This window comes from Equus przewalskii, chromosome 14 (assembly GCF_037783145.1).
Source record: "Equus przewalskii isolate Varuska chromosome 14, EquPr2, whole genome shotgun sequence".
Classification (NCBI taxonomy): Eukaryota; Metazoa; Chordata; class Mammalia; order Perissodactyla; family Equidae; genus Equus; species Equus przewalskii.
Window position 1 is genome coordinate 70,222,765 of NC_091844.1, and position 21,103 is coordinate 70,243,867.

General features: G+C 54.9%; 1 protein-coding gene and 1 long non-coding RNA gene across 15 annotated transcripts in view; one reads left to right on the forward strand and one right to left on the reverse strand.

Moving 5' to 3' along the window:
- DNMT3A (DNA methyltransferase 3 alpha) overlaps positions 1-21,103 on the forward strand; it is a 129,003-nt gene that overhangs the window by 38,852 nt on the left and 69,048 nt on the right. For all 14 annotated transcript variants that reach the window (XR_011526189.1, XR_011526190.1, XR_011526191.1 and 11 more), the window contains 2 exons: positions 1,723-1,827; positions 15,359-15,629. Coding sequence is in view for 10 of the 14 variants with exons in the window: in XM_070573102.1 (XP_070429203.1) it covers positions 1,723-1,827; positions 15,359-15,629 (376 nt within the window). In the remaining 4 variants the exon portion in view is untranslated. The remainder of the gene's footprint in view (positions 1-1,722; positions 1,828-15,358; positions 15,630-21,103) is intronic.
- LOC139075598 (uncharacterized) lies at positions 17,514-20,139 on the reverse strand. The gene is made up of 2 exons (XR_011526195.1): positions 20,002-20,139; positions 17,514-18,449 (listed from the first exon to the last, which is right to left on the reverse strand). It is a non-coding gene; the product is annotated as an uncharacterized lncRNA (long non-coding RNA).

Sequence of the window (21,103 nt, forward strand, 5' to 3'; positions counted from 1 at the left end):
AGTGTTTTCCTGAAAAGAGCCTCCTATAGGGTGCGCTTTCTCCATCCCGGACCCTCCCCCCACCACCCAAAGATGGGCACAGGGCTGGCTTCTCTCCCAGACTCTTCCTCGGCTGGACTCCTTGAATTGTCTCTCCAGCCCCTCGGTCCTCATTGCCATGTCATTCTGCACAGCGTGTGGACAGTGCTCTCTCTGAGGTCAGCTGGTACCACCCCTAGCCAAATCAGTCTGTCCTCGACTTCTGTGCATCTGGCAACTTTAACCCCTTGGGTTGGCAGCTGTCTTTGTCCTTGTACCCTCAATACGCCGTGTCCTCTTCCTGCTCCTCTGCTCACTCTCTCCTTCTCCTTTATGTGCTCTGCTTTCCCTCCAGCCTGACCATGGCCTCCCCTTGGTGCTAAGGCCTGGTCCTCTGTTCATCTTCCACTTGCATCTCTTTAGAGGACCCCTGGAACCTCAGCTGCGACTCCCCTAAATCTGCCTCCTGGGCAGTCTGTCCCACAGGCGTGCCTCGAATGGATGGACGGATGGATGGGGGGCTGGTGCCACTCTTCCTATTGATCTGATAATCTACAATTGGTCGCAATAGGTTTCCATCTGCATGTCCCACCATCACCTGAAAATTAATGTGGCAAACCACAAGCTATTTTGAAATCACAGAAAGTGAAAGTTGAGTAGGACGTTGAAGGCCATCTTTTTCTTTTTTTTTTTTTTTTTGAGGGCCATCTTGATGAAATCCCCAGGGAACCTGGGCACCTTCTTTTTCTTTTCTGTGGCACCAGCACTGCTCTGGGTTGACGCCCTCCCCAGGGAGGACTATGAAGCCGTCTTTGGGTACTGATATCATGAGGGCCTGATGAGCAGCCTGTGGTCCCTCGGCTGGGTCAGGGTCCCTTTCTCTTTCCTTCCCCAACATTGTTTCTGCTCATGATTAGTCATGCCGGAGTCGGCTGAGTCAGAAGTGACTTGTGGGTGGTTTGTGGCCGGGCTGGAGCAGCGAGGCAGGAGGACTTTCTAGGTTTATGTCTCTGTGCCCCATGAGACCAGCATGGCCCCATTCAGGCTGGTACTGGGGAGGAGGTGGGTAACAAAACCAACTTCTCTTCCTGAACTCAGTGAATGAGGGGGATCAAGATGAGCCAAGACACGGTACCTGAGACACTCCTGGAGGTTGACAGGCATATGAACGCTGGTGCCACATGGCCAACGCTTTAGGACAAGTGTATTTACAGAGACTGTAAAATCCTCCACTGCCTGTGATAGTCCTCGTTCCAAAGGCTGCGTGTACTTCTAATATACATTACTAAGTTTAAGATTTCTTTTCTTGTGAATTTATTCTTTTCAATAAAGGTGATTCATTAAAAATATAACATTTAATTTTTGTACTTGTAAGATTTTTTCATATAAATAAACTCATATATTTTAGAAACAAATTCTTTGTCAGAGCATGTGTTATAATTCTGCTGTTCAGAAAACGTGGCCACCGGGTGGGAGAGCTGCCTTCTGCTGGGGCGGTAGGCTCTGACCTGAAGTCCCCCTGAGGGTGTATTTAAGTGGGGCTCTAAGGGGTGGCTCGAGCTTCGCAGGCAGGAAGGGAGTGCAGAGCATCCGTGCCCGGGAACAGCATGGCACAGCCCTGGAAGTGAGGCTTTCATGGGGAGGGACGGGGAGGAGGCCTCTTGGGTCCAGCCCTGGCTTCACAGGCTGTGTCTGTGCCCGCAGGAGGGAGAGGAGCAGGAGGAGGCTCGTGGCAAGGAGGAGCGGCAGGAGCCCAGCACAGCTGCGCGGAAGGTGGGGCGGCCTGGGAGGAAACGCAAGCACCCCCCGGTGAGTGTCACGGCATCCTCCCAGCGCATGTGTGTGCACGGTGATGTGTGTCCTGCAGGGACTTGGGGGCAGTAAGACTAGGTGACGGGGCGCCCCTCGAGCTGCAGAGCTTGTCTACATTCCCCATTCTTTGAACCCCACCACCACTCTACAACTCCCCTATTTTCTACATCAAACTGGAGGCCCCCAGAGGCCAGGGGACTTGCGCTGTGGGTGGTGGCAGCGCTGGGACTTGAACCAGGCCCCTGACTCCCGGCTTCCTTCTGGAAGGGCAGCAAGAGAGCTTTGCAGACCCCCCAGGCCGAGCCCGTGGCTTTCACAGGGCAGGACTTGATTCTCCCTTCCCTTCCACATGCCCACCCTGGGCCTTTGTGCCCCTGGAGAACCTGGAGGAAGGGACCTGAGGTCTGGGAGTCTGGTTAGAGTGACTAGGGAAGAGATGTAGGGTGAGTCCCTTTGTAAGAGAGGAGAGCCGGTCGCTGTGTACAGCCGTGGAGGTGCAGACCACAGGGCCGGCTGAAAGCCCCAGGCTTCTGGCTGCCACTCCTCTGAGTCAAGGGGGAGCCCTGGGGTTGCCCACGATGAGGAGTGCTCCAGAAGGTGATGAGGAGTGCTCCAGAGGACGAGGCCTGAGGGCTGTAGGAGCCTGCCTGTCTTAGGCCTTGAACTCAGGGGTAGAAAGGTAATTATCTGCCAGCCCCAGAGGCAGCTGGTTCCCTTTTAGCCCCTTCCAGCTGAGAATGGAGAACTTGGAGCACGAAGGTGAGGGGGAGCCAGGAGCTGGGATTTATAAGTTGCCCCTTCAAGGAAATGTTCTCTCAGCAGGGCGGGATTGTCTCCCTGGGGTAGAGAGTGGGGTGAAGCAAAGGGGACAGCGGAGGAGGAGGGGCTTTCTTAGAGCCAGGAGGTATGGGAACCTGCTGGGTCCTAAAGTGCACCCCTGCCAACTCTGCTTGAAGATTTGGAGGGGAAGGGGGCAGAAGTTAAGTCATTTAACTGGTAAGTAATTTTAAACTTTTAAATATTAAAGCAAACATGGATATTTTATGGCCTGGAATGAAAAATTCACATGAAGTTGAAAGATAAAACAGGGGACTTCAAAGGAATTTCCAGCTTGCAGCAGACTCCAGGCTGCTCTCTCAGATTCCCTCCACTCCACGCCGGGGTGCCCTCCACTCTCCTCCCCGGCAGACAGGGCACCTTGTGGGAGAAGCTGGGGGCGCAGTGCAGGCTGGAGTGGGAAGGGAGCCAGGCTGAGCCAGGGCCCATGGGTAATTCTCTATCTGATCTGCAGAGCAAACTCTGCCTTTCCCCATCTGGGTGCTGGGGACAGGAGTCACCACCTATAGGAAGCAAAGACCCAGCAACCCTCTGACTCATTGCTGTGTCCCTGAAACCAGAGGGAGGGCATAGCAGTCGGGGGTGGGGGTGGGGGGCAGGGGTGAAGCCCCAGGCAGAGGGTTCAAGGAGATCAGAGACAGGTATGGAAGGAAAAGCACTGTCTTTGGAGTCCATCAGGCTTGGGTTTGAATCCTAGCTCCACCAATGAGCACAAGTCACTGCCTGAACCTCGGGTTCTGCCTTCTGAAAAATAGAGATGATAAGGATGCATTCCTCCTAGACCCGGTGAGAATTAAATGAGTTCAAGCACCAAAGAGCCAGTGCTCAGCAAAGGTCGGTCCTGCCCTTGCACAGCCAAACCTTTCCTCTTCAGGCAGCCACAGCAACCTCAGTTTGACAGAAGAAATAGCACTGAATTTACTGCTTCCCAGCTGTGTGACCTTGAGCAAGTTACTGCACCTCTCTGAACTTCTGCTTCCTCATTGGTAAAATGTGGCTGCCAGTACTACTTGCCCTGTCCACCTCCAGGGGTGCTTTGCAAATAGCAAAGTGGAGTCCAAATGTGCAGGGCTGGCAGTATAATAAACCTGGTCCCCTGCAGGGGAGAGTGGAGGCAGTGTCTACAAGATCTTTCTGGTGGGAGCCTAGCATGGGCCTCTCAGCAGCCCCAGTGGGAGGCAGTGTACATCCTGTGCAGGTCATAGTCTGGATGTGGTCCAGCCCATGTCCTGAGTGACACCTGCAGCCACCTGGACTCTCAAGAGAGGCCTGAGGATGGAAGGGAGAGTGTAGGGAAGGCAACACTGAGTGAGGGGGCAGCTATTGTGAAGGGGACCTCTTTCATATTGGGGGAACAGAGAAAGACTGACCCCTGAGGAAGCAGCAAGCAGACCTTCCTGGGCAGCAGGCCCCGTGCCCCCAAGGGAGCCCACATGGGGGAAGTTTGTGCTGCAGCTGGGGGTCAGCCCCTGGTCCCCTGGCCCACAGGCCATCTGGTTCACTTGTCAAGCAGGTGCTGTCCTGGCCTCCTCCCCTCCTCCACAGAGGAACACAACAGGGAGGGCTTCTTGGGGACCTGGTGCAGCTGTGGCCCTGGGAACGGATTGACCAGGGAGCTTTAAGGCAGCTGAGTGTGTGTCATCCAGCTAAGCCTGGAAACGGGAGGGAGCATGGCCCAGATCCTGACAGGTGGAAGAGGGGGCAGTGCTGGGAAGCAGGAGAGGAAAACCTGGCTGCAGGCCAGGGTCTGTGTTTGGGCAAATGTCTGGTACCCACACCGGCCAGGGAGGGACGAGCTACATCCACTAGTGTCTTCTCCATCCCCAGCCCCAAGGCTAAGAAATCATCCTTTCTCTCCTCCTTTTGCCCCCAAGGCCTATCTGTCCCCGGGTACCTTCCACTCCTAGCTGCTTCTGCATCCGCCTCCTGGCTGTATCCTCACCCAGACCAGACCCCACCCACCCCAAGTAAGCTCTCTACCCCACCCAGCCCTTCCTCCCCTCAGCGACAGACGCTGAGCACCTACCAGGGTGAGGAGGCCACACAGATAAGTAAGACTTATCTTCCAACCTAGTGTGCTGGAGAGGAGGCCACGCGTAACATACTAAGTACAGTCCGTGGCACATCTCTCTTCAAGACTCTCCAGGGACTCCGCATCTTATGGGACCAGATCTGGAGTACCCCGTCCACTCTTCACCACATGATCTCTTGCCCCACACGGGTGCTCAGCATCACCTCTTTTGCCATAGAAGCCCCGTCTTCTCGCTGCTCCCTGAACTCACCAAGCACAGTTCTCCAGCTGCCTCACGTGCTGCTCCCCCAGTGTCACTGTCACAGCCCATCAAAGCCTGTCTGGCGAATCACAGGTCAGCCATCTTGACCCACACTGGCTCTCCCTTTTGAACTGTTTGTAAAATTAATCAAAATGAACACTAAGAAATAAAAGACCAGCTATAAGCCAGCAGTGGTCTCAGACCTGCCTTTGAGAAGCACCGGCCTGTGAAATGATTGTTACCTGTCTATACAGGACTTGAGAATAAGTATCTAGAAACTTTTCTATCAATTTGATACTGACACCATATCCACATGCATGATTTCGTATTTTATGAAAGTAGCATTTCTTGGTGGATTGGGAATTAGAAAAACAAAAACCAAAACCTGGCCTTTCACCCCAGATAGTTGGAAAAACAGGTGGAGAGAGCTTGTCTCCTCCACTAGACTTGATATTTAGTACCACTCCACATTGCACTGTCTCCTCACACCACTGAGGACAGAGACCATGAATAAAGGCTCAGAGTTGTGTAGCACTTTATTGCCTACAAAGGGCTTCCACAATGATGACCTCATTTGATGCTGACAACAAATCTGTGTGAGGAAGGCTGAGGGTGCTGTCATTACCATTCCCACATTCGGATGAAGAGACTGAGGTTCAGAGAGGATGATTGGGACTTGGACTCCACACTTCTCCACTACAAAACCGACAGTGCTCATTCCTCCTCACCACTCCAGCCATGTGATCTGGAAGACTGGGTATCCAAAATTCCCTTTAAGTTAATACATGAATGCAGGGCTGTTTGAAAAAGTGTGTAGACCTAGTCGAAAAAGCATACAGAGAAAATATAACTGAGCAGGGTGATTGAGCCAAATACCAGGGAGTCTGTGGGTAAGTGGGGAAGGCTGCAGTGGGCTAAGGAGTGAGAGTTGGGCCCCTTCAACCCGGGCAGCAGCATTGGTCTGTGGCACTGGCCTCTGAGCCAGGATGCTTGCAGCCGGAGCCGGCAACAGGAAACAGGAAGCCGGCCACAGGGCTGGGCGGGGCTTAGGAAGGGAGCTGGCACCTGGGCCCAGGGCCTACTGGCTGGCCAGTGCCCATGACAGGGAGGAGGGGACAGAGTGTGAGCCTGTGTGTGGGTGTGAGCGTGGGAGTGGGAGGAAGAGGCATCTTCCTGTTCACCAGCTCCCGATGACGCCGCACAGTAACAAGTGAGGGTGTCCGAAGCTGGTTCCTGCCTGGTCACAAGCCCGACAGCCCTGCAACCGCCTTTGTCCTTCCTGCTGCTTACAGCTGGGGCACTAGGAAGGACAGTTTCTGCCCTTGCCCACCGGGTCCAGAGGGGTGACCGGCCCTTTGGGCCTCCATACCCTGTTTACTAGCCATATGTATTTATTCATTGAAGATTTATACCCACCAACTTCCTCCAGGGTTATTTTTGCTCAGTGGGAGCACTCTGAGGTCACCTCTTGCTAAGAATAACCCAGAAAGGGAGGGAGGGCGAGGGAGAGGAGGAGAGGGGGGCTGGGAGCGGGCGCTGAGCTCAGCCAGGCCGGCCCAAAGCCAGCGGTACTCGCTCCACGTTGGAGGCTGAACCTCCGACACGGCGCCGCCGGAGGGAGAGAGTTCAGGAGGGCAGCACTGCCCGCTCAGCAGAAGACGCGGGGATGAGCTGGGGCGAGTTCAGGAGCCGCTCCCCCGCATAAGCCAGCCCGTAGGCGAACGCGGCTGCTGGGAGTTTGCAGTGTTGGCCCCTTTTCCAACCTAATGGGACCTTTTGATTCTTCTCCAAGTTAAGACGGAACCCAAATACCCTCTCCGTGTCCAAGTCAGAATGGTTCCTTGTTAACCCCTAGAACCTTGACTCTGTGACCCGGTGCTCCCTGTTTTTTTCTCCCGTTCCTGGGCCCAGACCTCCGGGGGGGGGGCTTCCCTACCTGTGGGCCTGCCGCAGCACACTGCTGCCCCTCCCCCACCGTTGAAGGTGTGAGGAAAATAGGGCTGTCGCATGTCTCACATAGGGGTTAGAGATTGTTCATGTAACAGTGCCCTGCAGATTCATCTGCTCGTTCCCCCAGCAGATCAGTCAACTCGGCCCCCACTAATGGTATCCAGCACCGAGAGCCTGGCCATTGGGCTGGACTTCAAGTGCCAAAGACGTGTTGGGGCGTGGGGCTGGACTTGGGCCTTAGAAGGGAGGGAATGTTTAGAAGTTAAGGGAGCAGTGGGAGACCTTCCTAGGACCTTCCTGAGCAAAGGTGTGGAGGGAGGATGTGTCCATGGTCCATGTCCAAAGCGGGGACTAAGAGCAGACTGGCCGGGCAGAGTGGGCGAGGGTGAACGCCTTCCATCCTGGTTGGAGAGGCAGTTTGCAGGCAGCCAGAGGCGTTTACACTTTATCCTCTCAAAAATGTGTTGTGTTTCTCTGGAAGGTTTTTGAGGGGGTGGGGGTGTGAAGTGATGGGAGTCATGTTTTGGGAAGCTCACTCTGGCATCCCTGAGCATGATGGGTTGAACATAAGAGTATGCAGGGAGATAGGGCAGAAAATACCCGAGAGCCTGTTGAGGGGAGGCAGTGGTGGGACGGGATTGGCAGGGTGAGGGAGAGGTGGGGGCAAAAGACGTCACAAGCCCCAGGGACAACGTCAGTGTTATTGTCAGAGGCCGAGACTTCTGGAGGGGAGCGGATTTGGCAGGGCCCTTAGGGAGGCCACTCTAGATAGCTGGTCTTATTGGCAGAGTGTCTAGGTGCAGTCCTAGAATCTTCATTTTGTTTTTCTAAAAATCTCTGTTTATTTCATCCCTCCTGGCCTCTTCCTCAGAGTCACACATTCCAGGGCCACCTCCAGCAAGTCGTTCATTCCGTCAGGTTCCGGCCTCCGGGGGGTTCTCGGGAGCCCGAGCTGCACCTGCACTCCTCGTGTTGCTGCAGGTACTCGCCAGCCACACACATCTGGGCAGAGCTGTTGACACTGGTTTTCTTTCATCATCTTCACCTAGAGAATTTGGTGTGTTTCGGTTTTGCCACCTCAAGAAAGAGATAACCCAGCTGGAACAGCTCCAGAGAAGGGCAGCTAAATTGATCAAGGGGAAGGCAGGGCTGCCAAGTGAGCACAGGCTAAAGAGATTATGCTCTCCAATCTGGAGAGACAAAGCCTGAGAGGGGATGTGATTAAAGCTATGAAGTCATGTAGGGTGGGGCAGGATGAGCACACCCCGTGGGGGTGGGGAGATACCCATTAGAAACTTTAGAAAGGGTAATGAGGCACCGGAAAGAAAGCACCATTTTCCATGGTGGGTTCCCTTCTTAGCAAACCTGTCACCCTACACGTGGATGGTAGAGGTTGAAAATGGAAATAACTTCAAAAGAGATTTACTTAAATACGTGGGTCTTCTATATATAATGGCTTTTTAAAGGGAGCCTCCAGCTCACCCTGAAATCCTTCGAGGTTCACTTCAAAGAGCACCACCAGGCCCTCTTCCAGGTACATTGGCGGTCCCTGCTGGAAGCAAGGCTCCTCGCGGGCTGGCCACTTGCCAGGCATGTTCCTTCTCACATCCATTTGCCATGGCCAACAGGGGCACGGACTGAGTGACCACTAAGGCTTTGCTGAACCCTGAAGTTCGCTCCTCGGGCTTGAGTCACATACACACACACACACACACACACACACACACACACACCCCATCTAGGAGGAGAGAGGGAAGGCAGCTCCCAGCCTCAGTGGTGAGGGAAATGGTGGGACCAACAGGTGGGTGCTCAGGCTGAGGCCAGACTTTCCAGAGTTGGCTCTCTTTGGCCTCTGGTCTGGCTGTGCGTTGACCTCGCTGCTGGCCCTTTCAGCCGCTCTGCCAGGGAGAAGGAAATTGGAGTCTTGGAGCCTGACTGCATTCACCCCAGGAAGGCTGAGCAGGGAGGTATTTGGGGACAACTCCTGGGCGTGGGCGTGGGGTGGACCTCTCTGGCTCTTTCTGCCTGAAGGCCACTTCTGGCTGCTCAGATCCCAGGGCTGCCAGGCGAAGGGGCTGCAGGAAGGCCTGGAGCAGAGGAAAGGGGGGAGCCCGGGCCCAGTGCCAATGCTTTGGGGGGCAGGACTGCCCTGCTTATGTGGACGTGTGTGCTGTTTTCCTGAAACTAGAGTCAACCTGGGAAAGTCCGGGGCTTGGTGGGGGGCTGACGGGCCTGCAGGAGCTGAGGAGTGGAGGGGGACTATTTGTTTTTGTTGACATTGCTTGGCAGCATCTGCGCACATCTCTGTCTCCGGCAGGCAGGCGAGTGTGTGTCTGTGGGCAGTGGCACACCCCTTGTGTGTCTGCTTGTGTGATTGTGTGTCTGTGTGTCTTTAACATAAGACGCTGTGACTGGCCAGACGCCAGGGTTCCCGGCTGGCATGGAGCTCAGTGCCACCAAGGGCCTGAAAGGCACAATGGCGGTGATGTCAGGTGGTGGTGGTGGGGAGGCAGGGGAGGGTGAGGTGAGGCCGCCCAGCATCTGCCAGCCTCTGGGCCTGCCTCCCCAGAGCTACCTAGGTGTCTAGGGGAGAAGGCCCCTTTCAGCCACAGCTCCTGGCACCAGAGGGGAGGGCGTGGCAGGTACCCAGAGCCAGCTGAGAACCCTGGCTCCAACCTCCAGGGGCCTCCAGAGGGAGAGGCAGCTGCCCCGGGCCTCTCTCCTCCACACCTCCTGGAGCGGCCCCAGGCGCAGGTGAGCCTGCACATGGGGCTGCCCTGGCCGCCCCCATTGAATGGGCTCCTGCACCTGCAGATGCCTGGGGCCCATCTCCCTTGAATTGTTTCCCTCACCCCTTGTGTGCCAGGTTTTTATTTTTTGTCTGTAAACATTCTAAGTACAATAAAGGAACTCTGAAGAATCACTTCCCTATTTGGGGCCTCAGCACTCTGTCCCACCTCAGGAGACAAGGCTCACCTCGTGGGATGGGGGCGGGAGTTCTGGGGTCTGGTCCAGACTTCAAGCAAAGGGGGAGATCAGGGACAAGGTGCCAGGGGGCCGGAGAATTGGCATTGGCCTGGACAGGTTTCCTGAAGAAAGTTCCTTCTTGCTTCGCCTCTGGCTTTTCGTTGCATGGCTGCTGCCAAGGAAACAGCCGGCAGCCTCTCCCTGGCCCTGCTTGGGCACATCAAAGCCGCCTTTTCCTCGCTGGAACCCTTGGGATTTGAGGTTGGGCTTTTCCGGAGACTCAACCCGGAGGGGGAGCCGGCTCTCAAATGCCTCTCATGTACCTGAGTCATTCTGGCAGCTGTACCACTTAGAAGGTGTGTGACCCGAGGCAAGGCTGGGAGCCCTTTTCCTCAGAAAAGTGAGGGTAACGCTACCCATCAGGATAATTGTGATAATTAAATTTACTAATTGTATAAGCATCTTTATGCCGGATCCTGTGCGTGGTGGAGTGGTTGGAAAGGAGAGAAATAAAAAGATAAATAAGGCAAAGCTCACAGTCAAGGAAGGAGACATGCAGTAAACAAATAATTAGGTACAGCGTGAGGAGTGCGTAATGAGATGGGGTGTGAAAGCACTTTGTAAACAAGTGTGGCATGCGGTGGGCCGGGGGTATGAGTGGACCCCGGTGGACTTTCCCCCACTCCTTCAGGCCCGGGCTGGACCCTCAGCCTGCCAACCCCCCGGGGGCTTCGGGGGTGGCAGTGAGGCTAATCGCTCCAAGGATCGAGGCCCAGTACAGATCCCTCCAGGTTCATGTGTGTCTAAGAACAACAGAGACAGGCAACTTTGAAGTGTTCCTTAGAAGAAAGAAAGTAGCCTGGTGGGTACCGGGGGCCGGGGCGGGAGGGGATGGGGAGTTTTTGTTTAATGGGAACAGTTCCAGTTTGGGATGGTGACAAAGCTCTGAAGATGGATGGTAGTGATGGTTGCACAACAGTGTGAAGGCACTTCATGCCGCTGAATCGTACACTTGAAAATGGTTACAATGGTAAATTTTACGTTATGTGTATTTTACCACAATTTTTTTTTTAAGTTTTAAAAACAATGCTTCTCAGAAAAGGCAGTCCCTGGTCAGTGTCCCTACCCTGGGCAGAGTTTTTCAACAACAGCACTATTGACAGTTTGGGCCAAGTAATTCTTTGTTGTGGGTGCTGTCTCATATCCTGTAGGGCATTTAGCAGCATTGCTGGCCCCTACCCACTAGAAGCCAGGAGTCCCCCCACCCCAATGTGACAGCCAAAAATGTCTCAGACATTGCCAAATGTCCTCTGGGGGGCAGAGTTGCCCCCAGTTGAGAACCGCTGCCTTCACCAGCTTAGAATAAGCTGCGCCCAGGAGAGGCCCGTGGAGGGGGTGATGGGCAACAGAGAAGCAGGAGGCAGGTGTCCCAGGGTGGAGTCTTGCCTGGAAGGAAGGCAAAGGTGAGCAACTCTGAGGGACCCCAGGAAGTGGTGGGCAGGGTCTGAAGATCCAGGAGGAGGCCTACTGGGCGTGGGTGGCACACAGTAGGTGATAGGATTGAGCTTTACTCAAATCTGTTGCCCCCACCCTAGGGAGAAGTGACAGGTGCTCACACTGCCATTCCCATTCTGCCACCTCTCCTACCCCTCCCCCCTCCGCCCAACCCCACAGGTGAGAAGCAGAGGAAGCGGAAATTGTCACCTACAGCTGCTGGGGTGCCTTCTAAAAGGGTCAGGGGCTTCTGCTGCTACCCCCTGCCCCATGGGAAAAACGAGCGTCTCAGAGTGTGCTGTTTCTCCTTTCAAGGCAACTGTAAAAATAAAAGCAAACAAAAGCAGACTTTTTAACATGCAACAAAGTTGAAACTCCCTGTAAGCACATGAGCAGGATGTTCTCACTCTTAACCTAGTCTCTGGCATTAGGAATCAATTGTGAATCTTGAGCACTGCCAGCTGCCTTCCTCCAGGCTGAGTCTAACCAGATACAGCGAAGGCCCTGCCTCTAGGAGGCGACAAGCTAATGGTGGCAGGGGAGAGGAGAGGAGGGCGCTGAGCCTACGGTGTGGAGGTGGGGGCAGAAGGGTGCAGGCCTGGCTGCAGTAGCCTCTCCCAGCGGCTTCCACGGGTGGGTTATGCTCTTCTTAGTTGAGGGAGAGCACCCAGCCCCTCCCCAGAAAACGAGTGTTGCTTCTGGCCCTTTGCCTGTGGCTCTCCCTCCTCCCTCAGTGGTTTCTTATAGGTGGAGATTTGATCTCCCCAGGAACTCAGGGCCCCACAGAAAGGGCCAGTGAGGGCCCACTGCCAGCTCAGGGAGGCTCTTGATGGGTAAGATGGATGGAGGATTGACCATGGCAGGGGTCAGCAGCTCCCCTAATCCCAGGGCTTTGGTTGACTCAGGCTCATGCAGAACCAGAGCGGGCGGCAAGAGAGGATGGCCCGGTCAGGAAGAGAGGAGGGGGAGGATTGGTGGGATCAGGGAGATTTCAGCCTGCTGAGCTGAGCTGACCTTGGGGCTGTAGCTGTGCAGAGTGTTCCCCTTCCCCCTCATCCGCCCACCTCTGGAAGGATGCTGTGTTTCATACTGCTGCAGCCTGGGGTCCTCCAGGGCAGGCCTGGAGGGGTGCTGGATCAGTGTGGGTTGGGACCCTGGGGCTGTGTTGGGTCTCAGAGCAGGTACTCCTGGCCCTCTATGCTATGGAACTGGCAGTCAACAGGAAGTGAGTCCCAGGGTGAGAGGAGGCCGTGTGGTCCCCAGGCAGGAAGTGAGTGACAGCGGAGTTGTCTCGAACAGCTTTGTGGGGCTGGGAGCCTGCCCTAACTTGAAGTGTCTGTGGGGCAGCAAGTGGCTAGAGGAAAGGAGGACACGGCCATGGTAAGATATTGGTTCTGACATAAACTCCTCATCCCGAGTTGGCCAGCAGGACCCTCACGTGCACCTCCCTGGGAGTGCCCTGTTTGGGGCTCTGTGGCAGCTGTGCGGGCCCGGGTGTGCCCCCCTCTCCAGGTTGCCTGGGCTGTCTGACTTTCTCACACACATGACTGAACCTTGCGGGGTGGGGGGACGTACACCTAGGAGGGGTATTCTAGGCCAGGGAGCCCCATTGGCTTGAGCAGGGAGGTTGGAAAGATCAGAGTCCCGGACAGAGTCTATAGGTCCCGACACGCGGGATGGAGGCTGAGGAGAGACAGGGCCTGCTTGCTCACTTTTGTTCCTGTGTTGGGCCTCTTGACTCTGCTGGCTTTGACCCTCAGCAGCCAAGCCTAGTGGAGGACTTCTTGCTTCCGCCAGAGGCCTCCCCTTCCCCTTGCTGCAGCCCCTCCACCCGTCAACTGCTGAGGACTGCATGCATTTGCTGCTTTCCGCGGGAGATTCTCCTCCTGGAAGCAGGCCTGCCCTGCGCCACCCCCCTCAGCCAGGAGAACAGCTTGGCAGGCCCTCTGCTTACTCTGGAGCCTCGTCCAGGGAGCAGTCTAGTTTTTATTTTTTTTATTTTTATTTTTGCCACCTCTGGGCTTCCTCATCAAATCCGAGTTGAGGTCATAGACCCTTGGAGCAAAAGCAGTCTTGGTTGGAGATTGTTGGGCTGTGCAGGGAGGGCCTGGGGAAACCTGTGCTCTCAAGTGTTGGGATATGCTTGAGTTGTACAACACTTTTGAGGGAATTTGGCTGAATATACGCACTTAGGTGGGCAGGCCCTTTACCCCAGCCAGTCCACTTCTGGGAGTTTGGCCTACAGAAATCCACAAGTGCACAGAGCTTTAAGTGCAGGGGGTTCGTTGGAGCAAAAACCAAATCAGCCCAAAGGCCCCCTATAGGGAGCAGATGAGTAAATGATGGAACATCCGTTCAATAGACTGTTGAGCAGCTGGGAAATAGAATGAGACAGATCCATATGCACTGGGATGGAGAGATGCCCACTCTGCTTGTTAAATGAAAAAGCACGTCGCAGAACAGTATGAGTAGTATGATACCCTATTAGAAAAAAATTCTTGATCTGGATGTGTGTGTGAATACGTATGTACAAACATGTAACTTACACATGACTGTTGCTGCATAGAAAGAACGTCTGGAAAAGATACTCACCAAACTGTTCAGAATGGTTTACCTGTGGGGAGTGATTCTGGAGGCAGGGAATTGAAATAGGAGCTTTCACTCTTTAACACTGCTCATTTCTGTGTGGTTTGAATTTTTATAATATATACGTCTGACTTGTATAAATAGAAAAAAAAGACTTAAAAAGAAGGAAAACCCTTCCATTGGCCTAGCGTAATCATCTCGCCTTACAGGTGGGGAAACTGAGGCACCCCCTTGAGCAGTGCCTTACCCGAGGTCGCAGGCCAGCAATGTGTTTACTGAGCTGCTGTCCCCTGCCCTTCCCTGGGGTGGGCATTCTGCAGATGGAGCCAGCGGGCAGGGCTGCTGAGGGTGGCCTCATGCCCATGGGCGTGGCAGAACGCTGAGCACAGGGGGCACTTGCCTCTTCTGCCCCAAGTGGACACCTCCATTCCTCCTGAGATGCCCCAGCCTGCTTGCCCCCGTATGGCCAAGGACAAAGTGCTCACCAGGCTCTCTTGTGCTCACTCTGTCCTTACAGTGTGTGACCTCGAGTAAATCACAAAATTCTCTGCAATCCTGCCCAGGGAGGTTGGGTGGCTCTAAGGGGGAAACGAGTGAGAAGGAGGTTTGCCCACTGCGCAGCGACACTTACGGCCAGTTATGATCACTCTTGATGCAACTCTTGTACAAGTTCAGTTCTTAGACTCTTGGGGACAAAACAGCACCTTGCCTTTCGGAGGAAGAACGTGGACCATGTGCTAGGGAGGGCCCTCCGCAGACTGCAGATTGCCTGCTGGGGCCGTGGCTCTGCTGGGGTGTGCATGCCTGGGAAAACCTGTGGAGGCCAAAGCTGAGGGAAAGACCTGTGCTAGGCTTTGCGGCCCAGAGGAACGGACGCTGTTTGTGGAAGGCCCCCTTTGACCCTCACACTCCACTCGGCCAGGCAGCTAGTCGCCGTTTGGGTCTGGGCCTTGAGAGACCAAGGGGACAGCCAGGAGGGCTCTGACACGGTAGTCAGGTCAGCCAGGGTTACGAGATCTTCTGAGGAGGGTCCTGAGCGGAAGTAGGGTAGTGAGGAGCGTCTGTTTTCAAGAGGGGCTGCAGGGAAGTCTTGAGAACCTGCATCACCTCAGTGAGGGGTGGGGTGGGCTGGGTGCAGCTTGGGCAGTGGAACCAGGTTGGCAAACCTGCTCGGAATCTTCTCCTGTTTCTTAAGCTGGAGTCCACAGACCCCTTGATGTCAGGGGGTCAGGCCCATGAACCCCTTGAAACTGAGAGCAAAATTGTGAGTGTGTTTGTTTGCATGAACGTTTATGTGAACTCCATTTTCCAAACAGTGGGTTCATAATTTTCACCAGACGCTCAGACGGGTCAGTGATCCACAAGAGGCTGAGACCACTGGTCTAATCGTCCCCTCACGTTATCTTTCTTCATCTTTTCAGGTGGAAAGCAGTGACACGCCGAAGGACCCCACGGTGACCTCCAAGTCCCCGTCCATGGCCCAGGACTCAGGCTCCTCAGAGCTGTTACCCAACGGGGACTTGGAGAAGCGGAGTGAGCCCCAGCCAGAGGAGGGGAGCCCCGCTGGGGGGCAGAAGGGCGGGGCCCCAGCCGAGGGAGAGGGTGCAGCTGAGACCCCGACCGAAGCCTCCAGAGCCGTGGAGAATGGCTGCTGCACCCCCAAGGATGGCCGAGGAGCCCCCGCAGAAGAGGGTGAGTCCCTGACACAAGGGGCAGCCTCTTCGGGCTCGCCGGGATTCCTCTGAAGGCCAGAGATGTGGGGCCCAGCAGGTCCCAGGAGGCTGGGCTGGGCATGGGAGCTGAAGATCCACTTGCCAAGGCTGTGCCCTGGAGGCCGCTGGCTGGATGCGCCCTCACACATGCTTTATTTGGCCCACATAGTGTTTTAAACATTTAGAAAAATTAGTTGCCAGTATTTAGAAATCAAGAAATTTCGCATAAAAATCTGGAGTTTTGGCTTCTCATGGAAAAACAAAAAAGTTAGATCTGGCAACAGTGGGTTTGCAGATGCCAACGGTTGCTGGACGGGGGTGACAGCTATCTCCCACACCCCCCGCCGCCCCCATAGGCTAGTTGTGCACCTTGGTTTCCCTCAGCCCCCAGCTGGCCTGCTTACTGTCCCACAGACCCGTGGTTCTCAGGGATCATCTGTTTATAGCCCACGGCCTGGGCACCCGAGGGCAGCAGATGCCCATGTGGGCATTAAAAGCCCAGTTAGCCTTCCCCAGGGCAGATGTCCTGAGCCCACCGTAGTTTATTCAGTCAATTCAACTGAAAATCTGGTTGTGGTGGAGGCGGGTGGGGAGGAGCTGGGAGAGGGGCTGGTGGCCTGTGCACTGCCCAGCCCAGGCCTCTTCCTCTGGGGACTTTCTGGCCCGGTCCTGGAGTCCTGGAAAGTTGCCCACTTTTCTCTTTCAGGTTAAGCCAGAGATTTCAGGGCCAACCAAGCTGTAAACATGTTAGTAATGAGGACAACTAGCATTTGTACAGGGCTTCACAGTTTACAGAGCGCTTTCTCATACATTATCACATTTGATCCTCCCAGGGCCCTGCCAGGTTGTTTTGCATATGTGCATTTTAATTTCAGAAAGTCTTCCTTCCAAGTGTGGATGATGGAATGAGTAAATCGATTAATTGGCGTAACTTATTTTGCATGCATCCAAACCTAATATTCATGCAGTATAGCGAGCATCTCCAGAAAAGAGATTTCCAAATTTATTAAAAAATATCTTTCATTCATTTATTATTCAACTGCCATTTATGATGCTCCCACTATGTGCAAAGTACTTTCTGAGGTACTCTGCATTCGTCATTTTATTTACTCCTCTGAATAATTTTCAAGAGGTATTATTATCCCCATTTTAAGGTGGGAAAAAATTGAGGCTTAACAAGATGAAATGACTTACTCAAGGACCCCACGGCTGTAAGTGCCAGATCCAGGATTCATTCCATCCTCATCTCTGGTTTCAGAGTCCGTGTGCCCTGCCACCATCCCCTGCTGTTCTGGAATGGGGCTTGGGGCCAGTGGACTCTGAACCATCCCAGATGCCTAGCCTCACCTGAGCACCTCCTGGGAAGTCCTGACACTTGGAGGGGGTGTTCAAGGGGCCTGAGCGGAGTGAAAGAGAGGAGGAAAGGGAGATGACACCATCCTCCCATTAAAAAGGCCAGGTGTGCAAGAGCGGAACCTGGGAACCTGCCAGGCCCTCCTATCAAATGTGCTGCTCCCTATGGACAGGTGTCAGCTGACTCCCGGGTTCCTGGGACCCCCACCACGACTGGTGCCTAGCTGCTGCCCAGGGCCAGGGCAGTCCTTCCTGCCTGGCAGGATGGAACCACAGCTCCAAGGCTGCTCTTAACCCTGGAGAGTTTGCTTTCGGTTTGGGATTTCCCTGTCTCCATTTCCATTTGTTCTCAGGAGCTCCTTCTTCAGTTGGTCAACAGGTGTTTATTAAATACCCATTTGGTGGGTGCCAGGATCTGGGGAAACCATCATACCAAAACCTGATTGTTGCCCTCAGACACCTCACAGTCAGCTGGAGAGACAGACATTAATGAGAAATCCACACATAAAAGTGCGTGATTATATACAGAGATAAGTTCTTGAAGGGAAAATAAACATGGTGCTATGAGGAGGTATAATAGAAAACCCCATCAGGCCTGGGCTGTTACCCCTAAACTGAAGGATGAGCTGGGGTTCACCTGGTGAGGGTGGTGCAGGGGGGCAGTCAGAGGAGCTATAATGACTGCCAGATAGGAGGGAGCAGGGCACCCAGGGACCTGATGCAAAGGCTGCACAGGGCTGGAGCGGAGAGAGCGCAGGGGTGTGAGATGAGGGGGACAGCAGACAGGACCAGAGCTGGCCTTTGAGGCTGCCCTCTCAGGGGGTGACATGATCTGGTTTGCGTTTTGAAAAGATCACTTTGCCATCTGGAGTGGAGCAGAGGGGCTGGGAAGCAGGATGAGCGGTTACGAGGCTGCTGCAGGCGCCGAGGGGAGGAGGGTGGATCTGAGGAGCAAGGTGACAGCAGAGATGGAGAGAGGTGGACTGCTGCCAGGGACACGGTGGGAAATGGTTCAAGGGTGCCTCCTGGGGTTGGGACTTTCACACACTGGGTGGATCTTTCTCAGAATCTTAGTGCTGAGCATGGTGGGGAAAAAGTGCTCCAAGTCTCTTTAATCTCCAAAATTTGGCCTCGGAGCACTCGTGTGTGGCCCCAGCCATCCAGGCAGGGGAGATGCTGGCGGGATCAGAGCTGGTGGGATCCTTGAAGGCCTCTGTGAATCACCCAGACGCTGAGACCTGTGAGGTGATGGAGTGGCCTGCTGGAGGTTTGGCCACAGCTCAGCAGTCAGCCACTCAGAATGCATACTCGGCTGCTTGTTTCTGAGGAAGGAGCCTAAGGCCACAGGGAGGAAGTGACATGGCTGTGGTCTCCTTTCAGTTCCCTTCATTCCAGGCCTCTTTTAGGGGGTTCCATCTGTCTCTCCTGGAACCCCTCTTATTAGTTCCTATACAGGAAAAAGGAAGGACTTTAAGGCAGCGTTCCTGTGGCCTGGGCACCCTCCTGTGTGTACGTAGGAGTTCCAGATCCTGAAAGTACAGCCAGGAGAAGGAGGGACAGGGGGATGATGAGTAATAAGGACAAGAGCCACCTGGACAGGCAGGTGGTGGCTTGGGACTGCTCCTGCACTCCTAGCATTGATGCCATCATGGTGACAATAGGGACAATGGTAAAGTGGCTTTCCCTTTACTGAATACCAACTGTGCTGTGTTCGATAGCCTTGCTACTCAGAGGGGTCCACGGACCAACAGTGTCACCTTTCATCACCTGGGAAGTTAGAAATTCAGAATCTCAGGCCCCACCCTAGATCTGCTGAATCAGAATCTACATTTTAAAGAGATCCTCATGATTTCGATGCATATTAAAGTTAGAGAAACCCTAGTCTTCATGTATTCTCTTGCTTAATCTTTGTGATCACAGAGGGAAGACTCTTATCATCCCCATTTTTCAGATGGGGAGACTGAGGGTTCAGGGAGGTTAAGTTACTTACCCAAGATTGTACAACTAGTAAAGGACCAGATTCGGGTCAGCACAAAGCTCCTCTCTGCTTAGGTTGAGCACCCAGCATTGGGCTAGTGACTGCCCTCTGAGGCAAGCCTGGCCTCAGCCATGTGGCTGAGATTTGGGTTTATTTTAAAGGGAATTTTGGGTAGCCCCCGTCTGAGTATAGTCTCAGACCAAGAGGTAAGTGTTAGAAGCACCCTGGCCTCCCTTGCCCCCAGGACCTGAAATGCCCAGGGTCATGTGCGAACCTGCCAGGGCCACCCTGGAAGGCACACAGCCACCTGGCCCTGCCTGTGACCCTGGGTCTGGGCCAGGAGCAGATGGACTGCAGAGGGAGTGTTGCGCCAGCAGCTGACCCTCCTTGACTCAGGACAAGTGCGGCATTCTTGAGGCAGCCCAGTTTGTTGTTTTGCTGGGCCCGGCTGGAAAGTGTGTGTGTGACAGCATTCAAGTGGGCATGCGCAGTCTGTCAGGGAGAAAATTCCAGAAAGAAGCCAGTTGGAAAGTGCATGAGGAAAAGTCGTTCTGTTTGGGGGAGCATCAAGGTGGTGCGGTGTAAATGAGCTGGCTTGGGAGTCAGGAAGCCTCAAGTCTGACCTCAGCCCTGGCAGCTGTTTCTCCTCAGCCCCCTACTCCCCTGGCCTCAGTTTCTCCATCGGCAAAATCTAGGGGCTGGACAAGCACTCCATCATCTCTACAATTCCTTTCAGCCCTGATTTTCTTTCGTTCTAATGAAGAAATGATTCCCCATAAGTGTAATCAGATGCCATGGAGGGTCCCGGGTAGGAAACGTTTGAGGCCCAAAGGCCTCCCAGCCCCTCACCCAGCCGCCGCCCGAGCCGAGGACGCGCGCCCCCTTCTGGCAGCCCAAAGCCTCGCCGGCGGAAGGGGGAGCCCGCTCTCCGAGGCCCGAGAAAGAGAGGGGGAGCTGGCTGTGGTGAGACGACAGGGCCTAAAGGAAGCACGAAGAGACAGAAAGTCCAGGGGAGACATACCTTACAAGGCCTGTCGTGCACAAGTCGGCGAGTGCACGCGCGCCCCCGCCGGACACTCGCGCCGCCTCCCCGCGCGCCCCTCGGCGGCCACCTCGGCGCTGGCGGGGCCGCCCGCCCACGTGAAGTCCCCGGGGTCCCCGCCTCCAGGGCGCCCTGCGAGCGAGCGCCGACCCTGCCTCCCCCTCCCCAGGCTCCGGGTGGCTGTGCCCTAGGGCTGCCCTGGCCCCTGGGGCAGACGCGGGGAAGAGCCCCAGGTCTGCTCCGTTGAGAGAGGGGGCAAGAAACCTCCTCTGGGGGGGCCGAGGATTCAGGGGCCTTCAGTGCCGCGGCTGGTTTCCGCTTCAGAGCCAGGAGATGAAGTAGGGGCTGTTTTTTCCGCTTTTGCCCCCCTCCCGCTCCACCCCCTCGCCACTGTGAGCCAGCCTTAGTGACCTTCCTGCTTTGGGCCCAAGCTCGATACTCTTGGCTTCAGACAAAGGCGTTCAGGGGCCCAGGTGAGAGGAAGGCCCCCGCCCCCGACCTCCCGCGGGAGGCTCAAGAAGGCGTCATGCACCCGGCGCCCCGCAGCCAAGGGGCAGCCTGCGGGGGCAGGCCCAGGGAGGGCGTCGGGAGGCGAGCGCCCGTGGGAACGCAGGGATGTTCCGGAGGAGCCCTCCTGCTTGCGGCTGGAGAAGGACGGGGAGAGGTGGTCCTGGAGACAGAATTGCTGGGGCTTTTGTCCCCTGAGCCCTCCGTTCCAGGAACTGCGGGGAAGGGGGCAGGGAAAGGCTGTCTTAGGGAAGGGGAACAAAATAACGTTTATTGAGCAGCTATGGTATGCCAAGCCTTGCTCTAGGCACTTAATGTTCCCAGTAACCTAGAGATTTTACAGTGGTTATCGGCCTTGATTTAGGCTAGGAAAGGTTCCAGAGGTCACACGGAGACCTCCGGAATCCAAATCTTCTAGAATAAAGGCTGAGCTCAGGGACCTGAGAGTGGGGTGGAGAATAGGGGTACAGAGGTAGATGGTCATAATAGAACCATAATATTGAAAAGTGCAGGAGGACCTTAGAAATCATCTCCAGGAACTTTATTTTCCAGATGAGGAAACTGAGTCTCATAG